The 16,969-nt window shown below is 38.8% G+C and overlaps 1 protein-coding gene across 2 annotated transcripts in view; it reads right to left on the bottom strand.

Moving 5' to 3' along the window:
* Nucleotides 1-16,969, bottom strand: part of Mospd2 (motile sperm domain containing 2) — a 42,070-nt gene that overhangs the window by 10,337 nt on the left and 14,764 nt on the right. For both annotated transcript variants that reach the window (XM_021153605.3, XM_021153606.3), the window contains exons 4-10: nt 15,562-15,648; nt 13,653-13,807; nt 10,322-10,382; nt 8,085-8,123; nt 4,661-4,785; nt 922-1,098; nt 106-218 (exon numbers count right to left, since the gene is read on the bottom strand). In XM_021153605.3, coding sequence (XP_021009264.1) covers nt 106-218; nt 922-1,098; nt 4,661-4,785; nt 8,085-8,123; nt 10,322-10,382; nt 13,653-13,807; nt 15,562-15,648 — 757 coding nt within the window. The remainder of the gene's footprint in view (nt 1-105; nt 219-921; nt 1,099-4,660; nt 4,786-8,084; nt 8,124-10,321; nt 10,383-13,652; nt 13,808-15,561; nt 15,649-16,969) is intronic.

The following is a 16,969-nucleotide window of genomic DNA, read 5'->3' as shown; positions in this document are numbered from 1 at the left end:
GCCAGGGTAGAAGTTTTCTTAATTTTGTTAATTGTCCAGTACCCTAGCCTTGGCCAAGATGAGCAAGACCTGTTACAAGAAGGCAGACAATACAAGCTTTGTTACCTGATGTGTAATAAGGGTCCTTTAAAAACACTCAGTGGCTTTTTACAAGTTTTCGTCTTTGAATCAACTTTTTCATTTTCATCTTTTTTGGAAACAGACTCAGTTGGGTTACTCTATACATCAAAAAAAAAAAAAAAAGAAACAGAAACAAGATAGAAAAGTTGAAGATGTTTTAGTTCTAGTTAAACAAGCCACTGGGAAAACAAATAAACATCTGGATTCAAAGCAAAACACAGTTTTTTAAAAACCTGTTTGCATGTCTGAATGACATGTTTAATGTATACTGACATGACTGACCGTGGGGAAATACTTAAACGGTTCCCTTATAAACAGGACAGACTTGATGGTAGTTTCTGGTCTAAATTATAATGTACTTATCAAGCAAGCTCTTGCTAAGTTTTGTGAAGAACAACAATCAACAAGTCCTTCAAAATGAAATTCAGAAGAACTGGATCTGGTGAAATTTCAAATTAATCATTTTTATTTTTAATCTTAAATACATTTTTGACAAAGATTCCTTCCAGATGTACTTCACCGTGTTTTGTACAAAGCACAGAGTTAGCTCTTTATAAATATGCGGTAATTCAGTTCCCCTCATCCCATTTTTTTTTTCAAGAAAAATGTAGAGGCGAGGTAACTGGATTGGCTCAAGGACTCACTCATGGCAGAGCTTGGAAGACAGCACAGCACTTTCCCCCTGTGCTGGGGACTGAACCTAGGGCATCATATATGCTGGGCAAGCACTGTACCAATGAGCTATGTCCCAAGCTTTAGATGACAACTTTTGATTCCATTATAAAAAATTCCTAAAATTACCTTTTCAGACAGAGCTGGTTGCTCCTCATTAGAAATCGTTTCCAAGGTTTCCTTACCATCACCTTCTATATCTTCCTTACTTGAGGTTTCATCCTCACTGGCAATTGGCCCATTTTCACAAAGTGGTGTCTGGAAGTCATCATCTACCAGTGGTGGGTAGCTATACTTGAATGGATCCTACATGAGACAACATTCATTATCAGTCTGCTATTAATGTGGAGAGAAATAATTCTCTTATGGCATACTGAAAACTGGACTACTTTGGCCAAGAAAATAAGCATAATTATAAAGAAAAAATGGGATTCATTTCAAACTAGAAAAGGGAAAGAGCAGTAAATAAAGACTAAACCATGTAAGAAACAACTCGAGTTATATCTTTAGCTTACTCCACACAAAAAAGAAGGTCAGATGACTAAACATATGAAGTGTACTGTATATATCTTGTGCGATTTTTAAACCATAAAAACAGAAGAGGAATGAAATGAATAAATATCTAAGTAGGGCAGACTCGTCCACACACAGCACAGAACACAGACAGTGCAATAATATTGATAATTGGTTCTCGATGTGGTTCAAGGGTAGAATAATTCCCTAGCATGTTTGAGATCTTGGCTTCAATTCCTAGCACCACAAAGCAGAACAAACCCAAACCAACTAACCAAGTTAAAAAAATCCAAAAACCCAAACAAAATATATATTAAAAAATATGGCTCAGTGGGCATGTGATTGTTGAGCTAGCATGAAGAACTGAACTTAGATCCCATGTGAAAAGCCATGTGTGGTTGGTTATACTTGCTTTTAATTCTAGTACTGGGAGGTACAGACAGGAGGACCCTAGGGGATCAAATGCTAGCCAGTTTATCTAATCTGTAAGTTATAGATGCAGTGAGAGACCCTGTCTCAAAAAATAAGGTGGAAAGCAATAGAGGAAGACATCTACTGTTGATCTGTAGCCTCCATATGTAAACACATGCACTTACAAATGTGCACACAGCCTTATACACCATACAGAATCAAGCAAAAAGAAAGCCAAAGGATAGAGATGTGGTTCGGTGGTAGAGTGCTTACTGCTTTATCAGAGACCAGAGTTCAGATCCCTGCACCAACATCAGGCAGCTCACAGAAAATTGCACTCATGACTCCAGCTTGAAGGTATTTTTTAAAGTGTCTTTTGGCCCCCATGGATACCTGCACATATATGTACAAAAGTGCATACACAGACACACACACACACACACACACACACATTTTAAAAAACAAAACTCATGTGGACAAACAAAACTCATGTGTTTAACAGGAGAAGTGAGTATGACAGCTATATGCTTATAATCTGAGTACTTTAGAGGTTGAAGAATTGGAAGTTTGAGGCAAGCTTGGGCTACAACAGACTGTGCCTCAAAAATAAAACATAAAAAGGGGAAAATTGCAACAATGGTTTTGCTTTAATTACAAGTGTAATATAGTATCCGACTCAGCATACAGTTTTCCTAGGTTCAAATACAAAGTGTAAAGTTTCCGAATAAGAAAGGTTTAGACTTCAAATTAAATTTATTGGTTCAAGTCTCTTCTAATTAATGAAAACTAACAGGGACACCAAAAGCTAATGCTGTTAATCCTTGCTTCTCTTTAAATCCAATTTTGTCAGGCAGGCAAAATATACTTAAGGTTTCACACTTTAGGAATATTCACTTTCACATTCATTTTTACAGCTATGTAAATTCTAAAACAACAACAACCAAACCAAAAAACAAAACAAAACAAAACAAAAACAAAAACAAAAAAAACCCCAAACTTAATTGAAACAAAGAATCACCATGCAGTCCAGACTGGCCCAGAACTTTTGATCTTATTTTTGCCTCTTGAGTGCTGGGTACAGGTGTGCACTACCACACCTGGTCACAACATTAATATTTCTAAACACACCCACTCGTTTCTGACCTATGTTTTAAGAAATAAAAGTCAGTTCAAAAAGAAAAAAAGTCTGAGGGCTGGGCAATAGCATTTGCCTAGCATGAATCTGACTCAGGGTTTGATCCTTAGAGCGCAAGTCAAACAACCGTTCCAAACTTTGGCAGCACGTTTTTAAGGTGACATTACATTAAAAGGACCACTGGGTAGGAAAGGCAGGGAAGAAAACCAAGGGCACACATCAAAATCAAATTCAGTAACTTATAGTTCATGAAACTGGAGGACTGCAGCCTTACACTGACTTAGAATGATCTCTAAACGATGTTGCGAAGGGAAGCCGGAGAGGTACAGTGCTATCCCGATACACTACCTACTTAAAAGAGATGAGTAGGGAGGGAAAGTGGGAAAATAAAAGGGAGGTGGAGGAGAGGGGAACCTGATCTGGTATTGGGTAAGGGAAAAGGACTGAAGCCCTGAGGGCCAACAGAAAGAATGGAGACAGGTAGGTAACCTTAGGAAATAGGAGGTTGGGGGGGCCCTCCAGCATATACCAGAGACCTGGGAGGTGAGAGACTCAGGAATCAAAGGGAGGGACCTTAGATGAAATGCCTGACAGTAGGGAGAGGGAACTTGTAGAGCCCACCTCCAGCAGGAAGACAGGACAGCAAGTGAGGGATGGGGTTGCCATCCCACAGTCACATCTCTGACCCATAATTGTTCCTGTCTGAAAGAATTACAGGGATGGAAATGGAGAGGAGCCTGAGAAAAAGAAGGTCCAGTGACAGGCCCAAAGTGGGATCCAGCTCAAGGGGAGGTCCCAAGGCCTGACACTATTACTGAGGCTATAGAAAGCTCACAAAAAGGGATCTATCATGACTGCCCTCCAAAAGACCCAATAAACATCTGAAAGAGTCAGATGCAGATATTTGCACCCAACCAATGGACAGAAGCAGCTGATCCCTGTTGTTGAATTAGGGAAGGTTGAAAGAAGCTCAGGAGAAGGGCGACCCTGTAGGAGGACCAGCAGTCTCAATTAATTGCTCCCCCAAGATTTATCAACACTGGACCGCCAAACAGGCAGCATACACCAGCTGATATGAGGCCCCCAACACACATACAGCAGAGGACTTCCAGGTCTGTGTTCATTCAGAGATGATGCACCTAACCCTCAAGAGACTGGAGGCCCCAGGGAGTTTAGAGGTCAGGTGGGGTGGGGGGTGAGGAAATCAACATGGAGACAGGGTGGGGTGGAGAGGAGGTGTGGGATGTGAAACAGTGGAAGGGTGGATGGGGGTGGGGTGGATAAAATATGGAGTGTAAAAATAAATTAATAAAAATGATATTATATAAAAAAAGAGATGAGTAGGAGGAAGGCTTCTGTGCCCTTGCCTACACCTGTCTGCACATGCTAGGCCCATCTCTAGAAATTAATCTAAGAAACGCAACCATAGAAGGCAATAGGGTGCTTGAGACATGTGGAGGAGACATTTTATGAAGAATTGCTTCTAAATATACTTTTGAATATTGAATGCACCCCCCCCCCAGTTTAGAATCATATGTACACATAACCTATTCAAAAAGACAACTTTAAAACATGAAAAATATCCACATCACTGCATCTTATTTTAGGGGTATCACTAATCATTCTTTTTGCATTAAGATAGGGCCTACATCTCCCTGGGTAGGGGAAATTGAATCGTGATTGAGATGTATGGTATGGGAGAAGAATAAAAATTAAACAAAGATTTGCCTTTTTCCTTTTGAATACATAGTATAGAACCCTAGTATTGTTCGGTGTTCTACCTTAACAAGTTTCAAGGATGGTACTTACTGTCCCACCCATGTGGGGAGGCAGGTATTCCATACTGACATACTCCTGGATTTCATTCTTACTTGTAAACTTCAACAAGCTTACTGCTTCAGGGCCAAGCCAGCTTTTCACAATTTTGAAAGCAGCTGAGGAAAAACAAGCAAGTAAGTCACCACACTGGCTTTGTCAAGCACTTTACTGTATGCACTAACCCAGACCTTCTGAAAGCAGTTAGAACTTGGAGCTGTTCTGCCTTTCTTCTGAGGTCGGACTCTTACTGTTCTTTAAGTCCAGCAGGTTTTGTGGTATGCATGTCCCTCACAACGCTTCAACTGCTCCATGGAGATCCAGGAAGCCTAAATTACCCTGATGCTCACTGAAAAGCTTCTCAGGGTCCTGACCTGTGACCACATCCATCAGTGGCCTCAACAACTATGACTTTTAGACAATGAACTAAACGGCTCTGTGACTCAGGAAGGAACTGCACGATGTTGTGAAGAATCCTTTACGTTGTGGTTCTTCTGATAAACCCTCAATATAAAATCCCTCCTCAAAGGGAAAGGCAGAAACGGGAGGAAGGGGCCCTGCTCATTATGGGTGTGAGCCAGAACCAGCTTCCTTCCTGACTCAAAACTCTGACTTTTTCCCAGGCTGCACAGTTTATATAACCACGAGAAAGACTCTACAAGAATAAACTGCTACCAAACGTAGCTATTTGACAGCTATAATTCTGTCCTATGTCATGTTATTAGTTTTAGACTTAATTAAAATATTATTTCTAATGGGACATTTTTAACCTATTTTGAAAAATAAAACCTAAAAGTATAATGTGGCAGTAAATATGCAAAAGTGGCAGTAGACAAGACAGCAGAAATCAGAATAATAGAACCCTTAAAGTGTGGTTTAGAAAATCATGTTTTTTCTTTATTCTGGCTCCCTATGATTTAGGCTTTTGTTCAAGTACTATTTAAACTTTCCCTTTTAATTTAAAACAGCCTGTGCCTTGACAGGATTGAAGTTATGTTATTGGAATTAAATGAAGTGTTAAGTCTATTTTTTTTTATGCCAGCTTTATTGAAATAATTCACAACTGTTTCTAGCTGTGGGTTACCATAAAAGCCCTTTGTCAGGCCAAAGAGCTCTGCCAGATGCAGTTAAAAAAATTACCCTTACCTAAAGAGAGGTCTGGCTTTTGCTCCCAGTTTCTGGGAGGAAGCCTTCCTGTTTGGTAGGATTGTCTCTTTTTGTTGGCCTGGGAGTTTTGGTGTAGTTGGGAACAACATGACCTCGGATTAGAATAGGACTTGGCTATGAGAGGAAAACCAAATGTGATTTAAGGCAGGGCAGTAGGCCATGGAGCACCAGTTGGGACTAGGCACAGGCAAAATCACTCATGCCTACATAATGAAGCCCCAAGACAATTTCTGATAACCAAGGCATGCAGCCTTCACTTCAGTATTTCCTTGGTTGGCAATATTCCCTGTGTGCTGAGAGTGATCTGTTTCACATTTGGAACTTCTTTCTAAATCTTTTTCTTGCAATAAATAACAATGATGAGCATCAGTTGTTTTCAGTGAGCTCTAGTGAGTGATCAAACATTTGAAAGCCATTTAGGGAACTTCTTGAATTTGTTGATGGCAGTCCTATAGATTGATCAGATCCCTTTAAAATCGACTTGTTTCAACAGTACTTTCTGTTGCTACTTTTAAAAGACTTTTATCATGAAAGGGTATTAGATTTTTGGTGCTCGTGTGTGTGTGTGTGTGTGTGTGTGTGTGTGTGTGTGTGTGTGTGTGTGTTTTCCTCTACTAAGATGATTCTGTAGTTTGGACTCTTCATTTTATTAATATGATATATTACACCGAATTTTTTATTTTTACTTTGAACCAAATTTGCATCACTAAGACAAGTCCTATTTTGTCATGGCTTATAATGCTTTTTGGTGTGTGGTGGTGGTGGTGGTGGTGGTGGTGTGTGTGTGTTGTGCTTACATGTATATGCATGTATGTAGAAGCCAGAAGACAACCTTAGGTGTCACAGCTCAATAGTTATCCTCCTTGTCTTTTTGGGACAGGGTCTCGCTGTCCTAAGATCATTGATTACGTTAGAATAGCTGGCCAGAGAGCTCCAGAGTTCCGCTTATTCCTTCTCCCAACCCTCACTTCTCAGTGCTGAGGGATATAAGCGCGTGTTGCTACTATGACTGGCTTCTTTGTATAGATTCTTAGGGAATAAACTCAGTTCTCAAGTAGTCTGCCACCTGTAATGCTTTTTATATTTCTTTGGCTATGGTTTGATAGTTTTGTCCTTTGCAGTGTGGAACTCAGGGCTCCACACAGGCCAGGCCAGTGCTGTATCTTCAGCATGTACATCAGACCATTGGTGCATCTGTAGTTGGAAGGGGTTGCCATCTCCAGTTTTCCTGTTGTCTAATGTTTGGTAGCAGGATGGTATTTACTTATAAATGAGTTAAAGTTCTTCTTTGGGGCCTAATTTTAGAACTATTTACAAAGGGTCAGGGTAAATTCTTTAACTATTTCATAGAATTTGCCAGAAAATTCACCAGGGCCTGAATGTTTCTTTGTGGGATTTAAAATTTTATTTTTATTTTTACTTTTTAAAATCAATTAATTAATTGATTAATTTACTTTTGGCTAATACTTCTGATTCGAGTCAGCTTTGGCAGTCTAGGTCTTTCTAATAATTTATCAATTTTATCTAGTTTTTGAAGTTCATTGCTATAACTATTTTTTTATTCCCATGAGTCAGTAGTGACCTGGGCTTTTTTTTTTTTTTTTTTGATCTAACATTTTAATAATATAAGTGTTGTATTTGGTTTTTACCAGTTTTTTTTTTAAGTCTTTGCCAGGATTAAAAGGCTTGGCAATAAAGACCTTTTGAAAGCACCCAATTTCAGTTTCCAGTTTCCCTATTGTTGGCTGTGTATGGAACAGTAGCCTTATGGAACACCAACAAAATCAATCTGAAGAAAAGAATTGCCTTTCAAATTACTAGGGAATTTTTTTTTCAGTAGCCACTTCAAAAGACTCTTAGCAAAATTATGGCTGTCAAAAAGGGCCATGTGACTTCAGTGATCTGGAGTGACTTTCAGATTTTTCCCACTTTGTCCCTCAACTTTTGAACTAAGAGAAAACCTAGCCAATGCATGTTTTGTAATTCACCTCATGTGGGTTCCTTATCATTGTTTTACCCAGGTGTTGGAATAGCTTCCTGCTGATTTTAGAAAAGCCAAGCAGAAGAACTCCCAACTCTGAGGCGAGAATGGCAGCCCTGTATGTTTACAAAACCACCTTTGAGGACTTTGGCTCCAGCCTTTTAAGAGTCCACAAGGATAGTATGAACATGTTCCTAAACAGCATTAGACACATAGTTGAGTTGGCCAAGTAAGACAAACGAAAATCAAAAAACATAATAACATACTCACCATTCATTATCCAAGGCATATCAAAGATCACTATTTTTGCTGAAAGACAAAAATAAAAAAAATCACTTCATGTGACTTAGTCCCTCTACAATAGTCTATCAGTTTGACCTGACCTAGAAAAGGACTAGCATATGAGAAATATGAAGCTGGCTGGCTAGGGTATAATTCAGGAATGTGTGAGTGGGGCTGGAACTGAACTGCACTGTCACTGTTCTTTGGAAAACAACCCATCCCTCTGTTCACTTGCTAGTTTAACAAAGGTACAAAAGGAAATAGGTAAGGGGTCATGGGTATGATGTGCTAGATCAGTGCTGAAAGCAACTGCACTTTAAAAACAAGATTTCCATGTCTAATGTATGGCTTCACTTACATATTTCCTTGAGATTACACTATTGACTAGTCATACTGCTGTCCCTTCCCTCTGACTCTGAGACACAGAAATTGTTTCTTTTCTTAATTGTTAATGAATTCTAGGAAGCCAAAAATTCTGAAGTATACACAACTGTTATTTACATACAGAGCTGAGAATGTTAAGTAGCCCTATAAGCAAATGTGAGAAAGAAATCAGAAACCACAAAGGGGATTTGTGATAGCCGATTCTTTCTTCTATTGCAGATGAATCAATACGCAATTTCACTCTTGTCCAAAATGAGAATCCCCTAGAATATTATGTAAAACTAGCACAAAGTAAAATAAACAAAAAGAACTCGGTATCAGTAAGAGGTAGCTCAGTGCTTAGTATTTCTGCTTTGGAGCAGGGATATAAGTAAGGTCTAATAGTTGGAGTTCATGACAGCTTTTGAAGAACAGTAAGTTTACGACCCTATAAAACCCTATGTCTGCAAAACCACACAATTTCGATAGAACAGAGACATCATTTGCAATTAACTAGATGAGCGATATTTCTATGTACCATTATATGAATCCATGAATTAATGAATAGTTCTTTCAAAATAATCCTGGACATATTTTATAGATAACAAATAATTACACTTTTTCCCCTCAGAGGCTCATCACAAACGTAATTTAGAAGGCTGAATGTATTTTATAAAGTAATATTCTACTGTTATTAGTACTATTTCTACATGGCTTATCCTTTAGATCGTTCAATATTTCAGTTTTGTTTTGTCCATAAAAGAAGCAAGTTGATATCTTGAAGTAGTATTTCTTTAGTATCCATTCATGGGTACCGCTTAGCAAGATGTAATGAATCAGCGCATGTGCCAGATATATAAGGAATTGTAGAATATTCAAGTTTCCCAACCGGAATACTGTGATTTTCTTTATCTAAAAACATTCAACAATAGCCTCTGAAGGGTTTTCAATATAAGGCTGCAAGTGGCGTTGACTCTAGACTTCCATTATGCTTTTGCTCCCCAAGAGACCATAACTGTGGTATCTGCCAGGAATACATGCAGGTAGCTCTGTGAATTTCCATTTTTGATAGCCCTTTGCCTCTTCTGCCTTTTTGGCTTTTACCACACTGGGGCGAAATAAAATCAACTGTTTGCATGCGTTGGTCACTTACTTTCCCAATGGGTAATCTATTACATAAATCCAACAAATGAAAAATGAGCTTCTAAGGCTTAGAAAGAGTCCATAATTTGAACTCCCATCATTAAAGGGAGAGTTAAATTAAAAACAAACCAAACAATGCTGTGGATGTTAGTTCAGTGGTAGAACCAACACTTGCCTGGCAAGGACAAAGGCCCTGTGTTCAATCCCTAGCACCATAAGAAAACAGAACACCAAGAAACCCTCTAACTACCAGAGTTGAATGTGGTGTATTCTGGTTCAGTATTTTCTTACTGCTAGTTCTAAAGCAGCAATTAGTAACACACTGTGGTTTATTTGCCTTGCAATGTACTTTATTAGTACCGCTTATCTGTTCTTGCATGCAGCAAGTTCCATATAATAAATATAATTTTAGACAAAGATCAGGCCACATGGGCTCATGTTGCAAATACATATATATAATTGCAGACAGCTGGGTGATCAGTGTTGCAGGCTCTTTTGGAGTCTAGCACTTCACTCATAACAACAGCCCTGAAGGAAAACTACTTCAGAAAAGTATGTACCTACTGAGATAAGGTTTGTGTCTACCTAGGAATACACTTAAAGGACTTCATCAGAACCCAGTGTTTCAGGTATGAGAGTCTATAACATAAAGCTACCAGTTTTGGAGACCACCCACAATCTCAATATATTATATTTTCATAAAGGAGTAAGTTACTTACAGAGGTATTTGGGGTAATACACCTTAAAGCAGTTGATGATAAATCGTACAAAGTCCATGTCCTAAAATAAATATTTAAGTTTTAAGACTGTCCATATCAGACAACATTAAATTATACAGTTTGAACAGTGATAAATTATTAAATGTAACGGAGACAACTATTTTTCTTAAAAGATAAGCTAATATAAGTATCTATAGCCCTAAGGGTTATGGTTTTAGGTTATTAAGCTAAGAATTGGCCCTAAAATTGAGTTGAAGATGTCATATACTCATGGGTATTTAAAAATTTATTTGGATTACGTCAAATTAGTTATATGCTTCAAGCTATAAAAGCCATGGGACATGTAATGGATATAAAAGCAATCCCCACAGAGAGACTATAACATTTCGATTGAACAATTAAAGAACTATTGAAAAGGATATACAGTTTACAACAGAACTAACTTAAATAATATATATGCACACACACAAACACACCCATTATTGTACAGTAGTTACTTTCTAAATCTAGTTTTAACCTTATACAAATTTCAATAAAATATGCTGTATTATTTTTCTATACAAGGATCCCAGTGATCTGACCTGCCAATTTACTTCTTATTTAAGACGCCCTGCATTAATTTGTTGTTGTTGTTTTTTAGTTTATGATCAAGAGCTGTTTATTCATTCCAATTTTTAGGAGACTGTATTAAACAGCTGCCTGGTTAGTTTTCTTGCTTGATACACAACAACAGGAAATGAGGCCATTAGGGATATTAGTCATGTTCCATCCCCTATATTAATCAGTCATCCTGTTCAGCAGCCTTATAAACACTTGTAGTTTGAAGTGCTAAGCAGACAAGCTGCAATCCAGCACAGCTATTGAAAGGCTGGTAATTCTAGACAGGAGAGGTTATAAAGTCTTTCCTAGCACATGAGTTGCAGTGCCTTTAATTGCAGTAAACTAAAAGCAAGCATCCTTAACTCTAACTATTCACTCTGGGAGAAGTTCTAGTATGTAGTATTGCCTTTATAACTAGTCTTTATATGCAGTAGGCATAGTTTCAAAAATCTACAGTTAATTAAAAGTCAGATAAAAGGACTTAAAAACTTGCTGTATAAAATACTGGTTACCTAATTTAACCTGTGACTACTCTCAGCTATTACTAGTCTTTATCTAGTAGTCATTACCATCATTTATTCAGTAGGCTGTCCTTGTTCATAAAAGGTCATTTTGGGAGATTTCATGTCAGTGGTGTGTGTCTACACTGGGTATTACATAACACACCTCCATGAAATAGACCATTGTATAATCTCTAAGGATGCTTTTCAGAATGATCTCTGTGTCATTTACAGTGTCCATCCTCTGATGACAAATGCAAGGTTTTTCTTTCCAGTTCAACTGCTGAGAATGCATTTTCCTAAATTATTAAAATTCAGCTATTTGTATAATATTAAATAATTCCATTCTTTTTAGCTAGGAATCCAAAAGGTTACAGGCAACATGGTAGTCCAATTCTTACTAAAGCATTTTATGTCCCTTATGTGCATCATTTTTTTTCTTTTTAAAAATGTTTTTTATTAGATATTTTCTTCATTTGCAGTTTAAATGCTATCCCTGTTCCTGTTTCCCCCTCCAAAACCCCCCTTTCCTCCCCAGTCCCCCGGCTCCCCAACCCACCCACTCCCGCTTCCTGGCCCTGGCATTCCCCTACACTGGGGCATAGAACCTTCACAGGACCAAGGGCCTCTCCTTTCATTGATTTCCAAGTAGGCCATCCTCTGCTACATATGCAGCTAGAGCCATGAATCCCACCATATGTTTTCTTTGATTGGTGGTTTAGTCCCAGGGAGCTCTGGGGGTACTGGTTAGTTCATATTGTTATTCCTCTTATGGGGCTGCCAACCCCTTTCAGCTATATGCATCTTTATAAGCTGACTTTGCAAATCATGAGTGTTATATAATAAACCAAATTATCCAATAAAGATTCAGGTGCTTTATAACATTGATAAAGAATGAGATATCCAATAGTACCAATAGACTTTCTTTACAAATTAGAAATGACAACATGAGAGTCTGTTGAAAACTCATCAGATAGCTCTTGTCAATCCCTCTCCCTATATTAGGGATCAGAAATCATTAGCATACATTATTTGTAGTCACAAGGTAATAAATAGGTGACTGTGGTGCCTAAAGGACAATAGAATCATAGTCTAACTCTATTGAGTATAGTCTTATTTAAATAATTTGAGTTTAATTTATGATATAAAACATTTTACTTTATAACTCAAAATCCACTCAACGGAAACTACATTTAAAAAATACGGGGTATTAGATTCTTCACTTGATCTTAGCCAAAATGCTGAGTAGCGATGGGTATTAGATTCTTAATGTGAAAAAATATGCTTCCATCTCCCTCTCCTAAAGCTCTTTTGAATTGTTCTCTGTAACTGGTTTTGCTGTTTAAATCTAAGACATCCCCATTTTGGGTTACACAGCAATATACTATAGTAATGCAGTTCTTTTCCTCTTAAAAATGTATTCTCCAATATTATTACAAGTTCTTCACAAACACCAACATATATGGCTAGCAATTAGGTATAATATAATTTACCATTTTGTCATGTTGGATATTGAGACTTTTTCTAATCTTCCATTATTTTTTCAGACATTCTCACTCTGCTGTCTGGGCTATCCCTGAACTCCTAAGTTCAACTGATCTTTAGAGCTCAGCTCCATGAGGTGCTGGGGCTATCCGTGGGTATGTAAAAAAAGTATTGATACTGCAACTCCTAATTAAACTATGTTTTCAAGCTGCCAAAAGTCATCTGAAGAAAACTGGTTTCCCAACCTTACCAAATAAAATAAACAAATTTTAAAAATATCCAAGAAGAGTACACAAGTGTCCAACTAAAGCACAGAGAGTGATACTGGGTAAACTCACATGCAACTTCAAAACAAGGTAAAAATACAAGGTCACAGCGATCATGCATGTGCTTCTTCAATATTTAGTGAGTGTGTTACTCTGTGCTGGTCATGGAGGTTGGTATGGGGGGACTTTAACATGGCAAAAAAATAAAGTTCAGCATCCATCACAATGACATGTACCTTGCCATCCTTCAAGTCTTACTTCTCCATGTTATACACTAGACAGGGAATGTTGCCAAGTACAGAAGCAAATGTCATTCTCTGCAAACCCTAGTCCATGTCAGACTTCACACGCAATGCAAGGGGAAAATTAATCCTTTTGCATTCTGCTTGCTTCATTTTACAATATTTGGTTGGCAAAAAGACAGCAAGGATGGAGGGAATGGGAACAAAGAACGACTTAGAATTAATGCAGAATACTTACTATGCTATTGAGTCCAGTTTCGGACATGTCAAACATCACTGTGATAGGCTTCCCGTTTTCTCTCTTGGCATATCGTTCCAACCAGAATGCTATGAGCTTCTTCTTGTCCATTATGGTTTTCTGATCTTTTATGTGATACTTCACTCTGATCCAGACTTATGCAGAAAAAGATAAAAAATAAGCATATAATTTATGGCATTTTCACACACACACACATATATGAAATATATATTTATATATATGAAATATATGCATATATATATATTCTTTCCTTTGACATATTCCTTCAGTTATAATTCAAATTGTTTTGAATAAAAACACCTCTCCCCCCTTTAAAATAAAAAAACAGTTGTACTTGGTAGCATTAAATGCAAGCAGAAGAGAGGCAAACTATTTCTCTCTCCTTTAGGAAATACACAGACTTCACAGTTAAGTGACATTCTCTCTGAAAAGAGAACTGCAGGGGAACAAACATGTAATAACGGAGAAGTGTTCTTCACTATGCTCAAGAGGAAAGCCAATGCTTTGATAAATTGCTAGAAAACACATTCCACACAGAGAAGAGACACAGGCAAGTGTGCAGGAGGCCTGGGAGAGTGTGGTGCAGGGGAGTGGACCATGCAAATGCTCCAGGTGGTGGCAGCTAAGACTAAAATGGGATGGGTGGCAAGAAAAGAAGTAGAAAAGAGACAGGGAATAGACTAGCTAAATGATTCCGAAGTCCTCCCTTCCATTTGATCTTCCCATTTCAAAGCCTAGCTTGGGCAGTGCCATAGAGGTTGGAGTGGAAGAGGTGAGGGAGGAACGAACCTATCTGGTCACAACCAGGGAAGGAGCTGACATCAGGGGAACAGGACAGGCAGGACTGAACTGTAGGAGTGGCTGCTGAAGAGAAACGGGGCCACAATGAAAGCTAAATTGCAGGGAGAGCCAACACATGGGCCAGAGCTGAGCAATAGGGAAGGAGGATGAGTAGTAGGTGTGAGCTGTAGATCATGAAGAAGACAGATCACAGTCAAGAGACACCAGCTGGGCATGTGCGAGCTGTTTGGAAATCGCATAGGATCTGCCCTGTGAATTGGGAAGTTGGCAAGGCTGGTGTGTTTTGAGATGACCCAACGGGGACATTATCAGCTAGAGCAGGCTTTGGGAAAGATGTTTCAGGAGCAAACCACAGAAGAGGTATGAGAAAAAGAAACTAAGAAAGAAGAGGCAGAGAAATAAGAAGACTGTGTAGTGTGCTGTCAAAATACAGTGAGGTTAACAAGCTAAGGAAAAAGCAAGCAGGATGCCCATAAGCTCCGATACCACAGTACAAACTCAACCGAGATGTGCACAAGTGGAAGAGGGGATAAAAAAAAAGGCATCTGAACAACCGACAACTTAATGCCCACTACTACACATATTTCAGAAAAAGCTAAGAGGAGACCAGGAGACACTTAAATGTCTGTTTTGGCTATTTAGCAATGGTCAAAAGAGTCTCCGTAAAAAAGAAATACTAGGTGGAGCACTAGCAACAAGGGAGAAGAAGATAATGACTAACTAAAATGCCTATGCCTGAGTATCTACTGCTTCAGTGCCATGCCTGCATGCCTATTACCATACTCCTGGCCATCATGGTGGTGAATGCTAACCCCCTGAAACCCTAAGTCCCCCCAAAACCTCTTCTATACATTTCCTTGGTCATGGTTTCTTATCATAGAAATAGTCAAGAAACTAAAGCACAGCATTTGTGTTTACTGCTTAATTTATAATAATGCAAACTATGCCTTGATAGTATTTGACAGGAATAAAGATGGCCACCTATCTCCAGTTGCAGAGAGCTTGTTATATATGCATATGGAAAGTATATATACAGATGTATATTGTAAGGTCTTGAAAGTCTAGAGTATGAATCACATATACTTACATAATTTGTTACCTTCTTTGTCATAACCGTGGAGATAAATACCACCAAGTTCTAATAACCATCTTGGAATAGAGGATTCACTAAGGTCTAGAAAGTGATAAACTTGGATCAGTCATGGTAGTAATTCATGGTTCTAAAAAGAAAACTCACACTGTAAAGGAAATGTCACATAGTAGGTTCTTCTCACTCAGACTTGAACAAGATACAATTTACTTAAGTCTTGAATAAAATATAACTTATGACTGAATCCTCCAGAGACTTGAAGCCCCAGGGAGGGCGGAGGCCTGGTGGTGGGAGAGCATCCTCTCGGGGAATAGGGGGAAGAAGGAATGGGATGAGGAACTTTGTGGGGTGGACTGGGAACAGGGCGGCGGGGGTGGGGTGGGGTGGGGCAACGGCTGGATTGTAAATTAAAAAACAAAACAAAACAAACCAAAAAACTAGAAAGAGTTGCTTCTGAGAAAACAATGGGCAAAGGATTTCCAGAGAAAACAAGTAACAAAAGATTTACAGATGATAGAAAGAGCAGGAAAGACTCTTATTTTTATGGCTGCCTCTGTAGATTCTGGGTGGGTTTCAAATACCGACTTGACGTGTCAAGCCGTGTTAACAACACTAAGAAACTATTCAATTTAATTCTGTGCACAGTCTGAGTTTAGGCCAGTGGTAGGGTACAAGGTCAGCACACACAGGTCCTGGATTCTATTCCCCAGTCTCCCCCAAACAAACAAAATCCACATGAAGAAATGTCACATAACCTCATCCTCTCTAGTCCCCTGCATTCTCTCTCTCTCTGTCTCTCTCTCTGTCTCTCTCTGTGTCTCTCTCTGTGTCTCTGTCTCTCTCTCTGAGTGTGTGTGTGTTTCTGTGTACAGATAAGGCATTGATGTTGGCTGTCTTCCTCTATAACTCTCACCTTACTTGTGGGACAGAGTCTTGCACTGAATTCAGAGCTGGCTGAGTTGATGTGGCTATTGTATTATACTAGCTGGACAGCAAAGTGCCCTGGGATCCTATCTCCACCCTCCCCCACCTAGCCCCAGCACCCACATTACAAGTCCATGTTGCCTGACATCCCTAGCTTTTGAATTGAGTGCCTGTCAATCATGCTTGTACAGTAAGCATTCTGCCTACTGTTCCAATCTCCCTACCCACAAGATGGTATTTTCCTGCCAGGTCTTATATACACGAAACTCTATTATTTTAGAAAAGGTAGAAAATAATTCAAGAAAAACATAAAATGCTTTACCAGGAAAAACAACAGACCTATCTGGTCTCTAAGAGAGGCTGAGAACCAATGACAAGGCAGCACACAGCAGGCTTGTGTTTCATTCACCTGTACTTCCCAGAGAACTCTCAAGGTTTCTCTCCCATTCCCTCTGCCTATCTCATATCTTGGTGTGTGTCA

Source organism: Mus caroli, unplaced genomic scaffold (assembly GCF_978045245.1).
Source record: "Mus caroli unplaced genomic scaffold, Mus_caroli_1 scaffold_5, whole genome shotgun sequence".
Classification (NCBI taxonomy): domain Eukaryota; kingdom Metazoa; phylum Chordata; class Mammalia; order Rodentia; family Muridae; genus Mus; species Mus caroli.
This window is presented reverse-complemented; position numbering and strand designations above follow the sequence as displayed.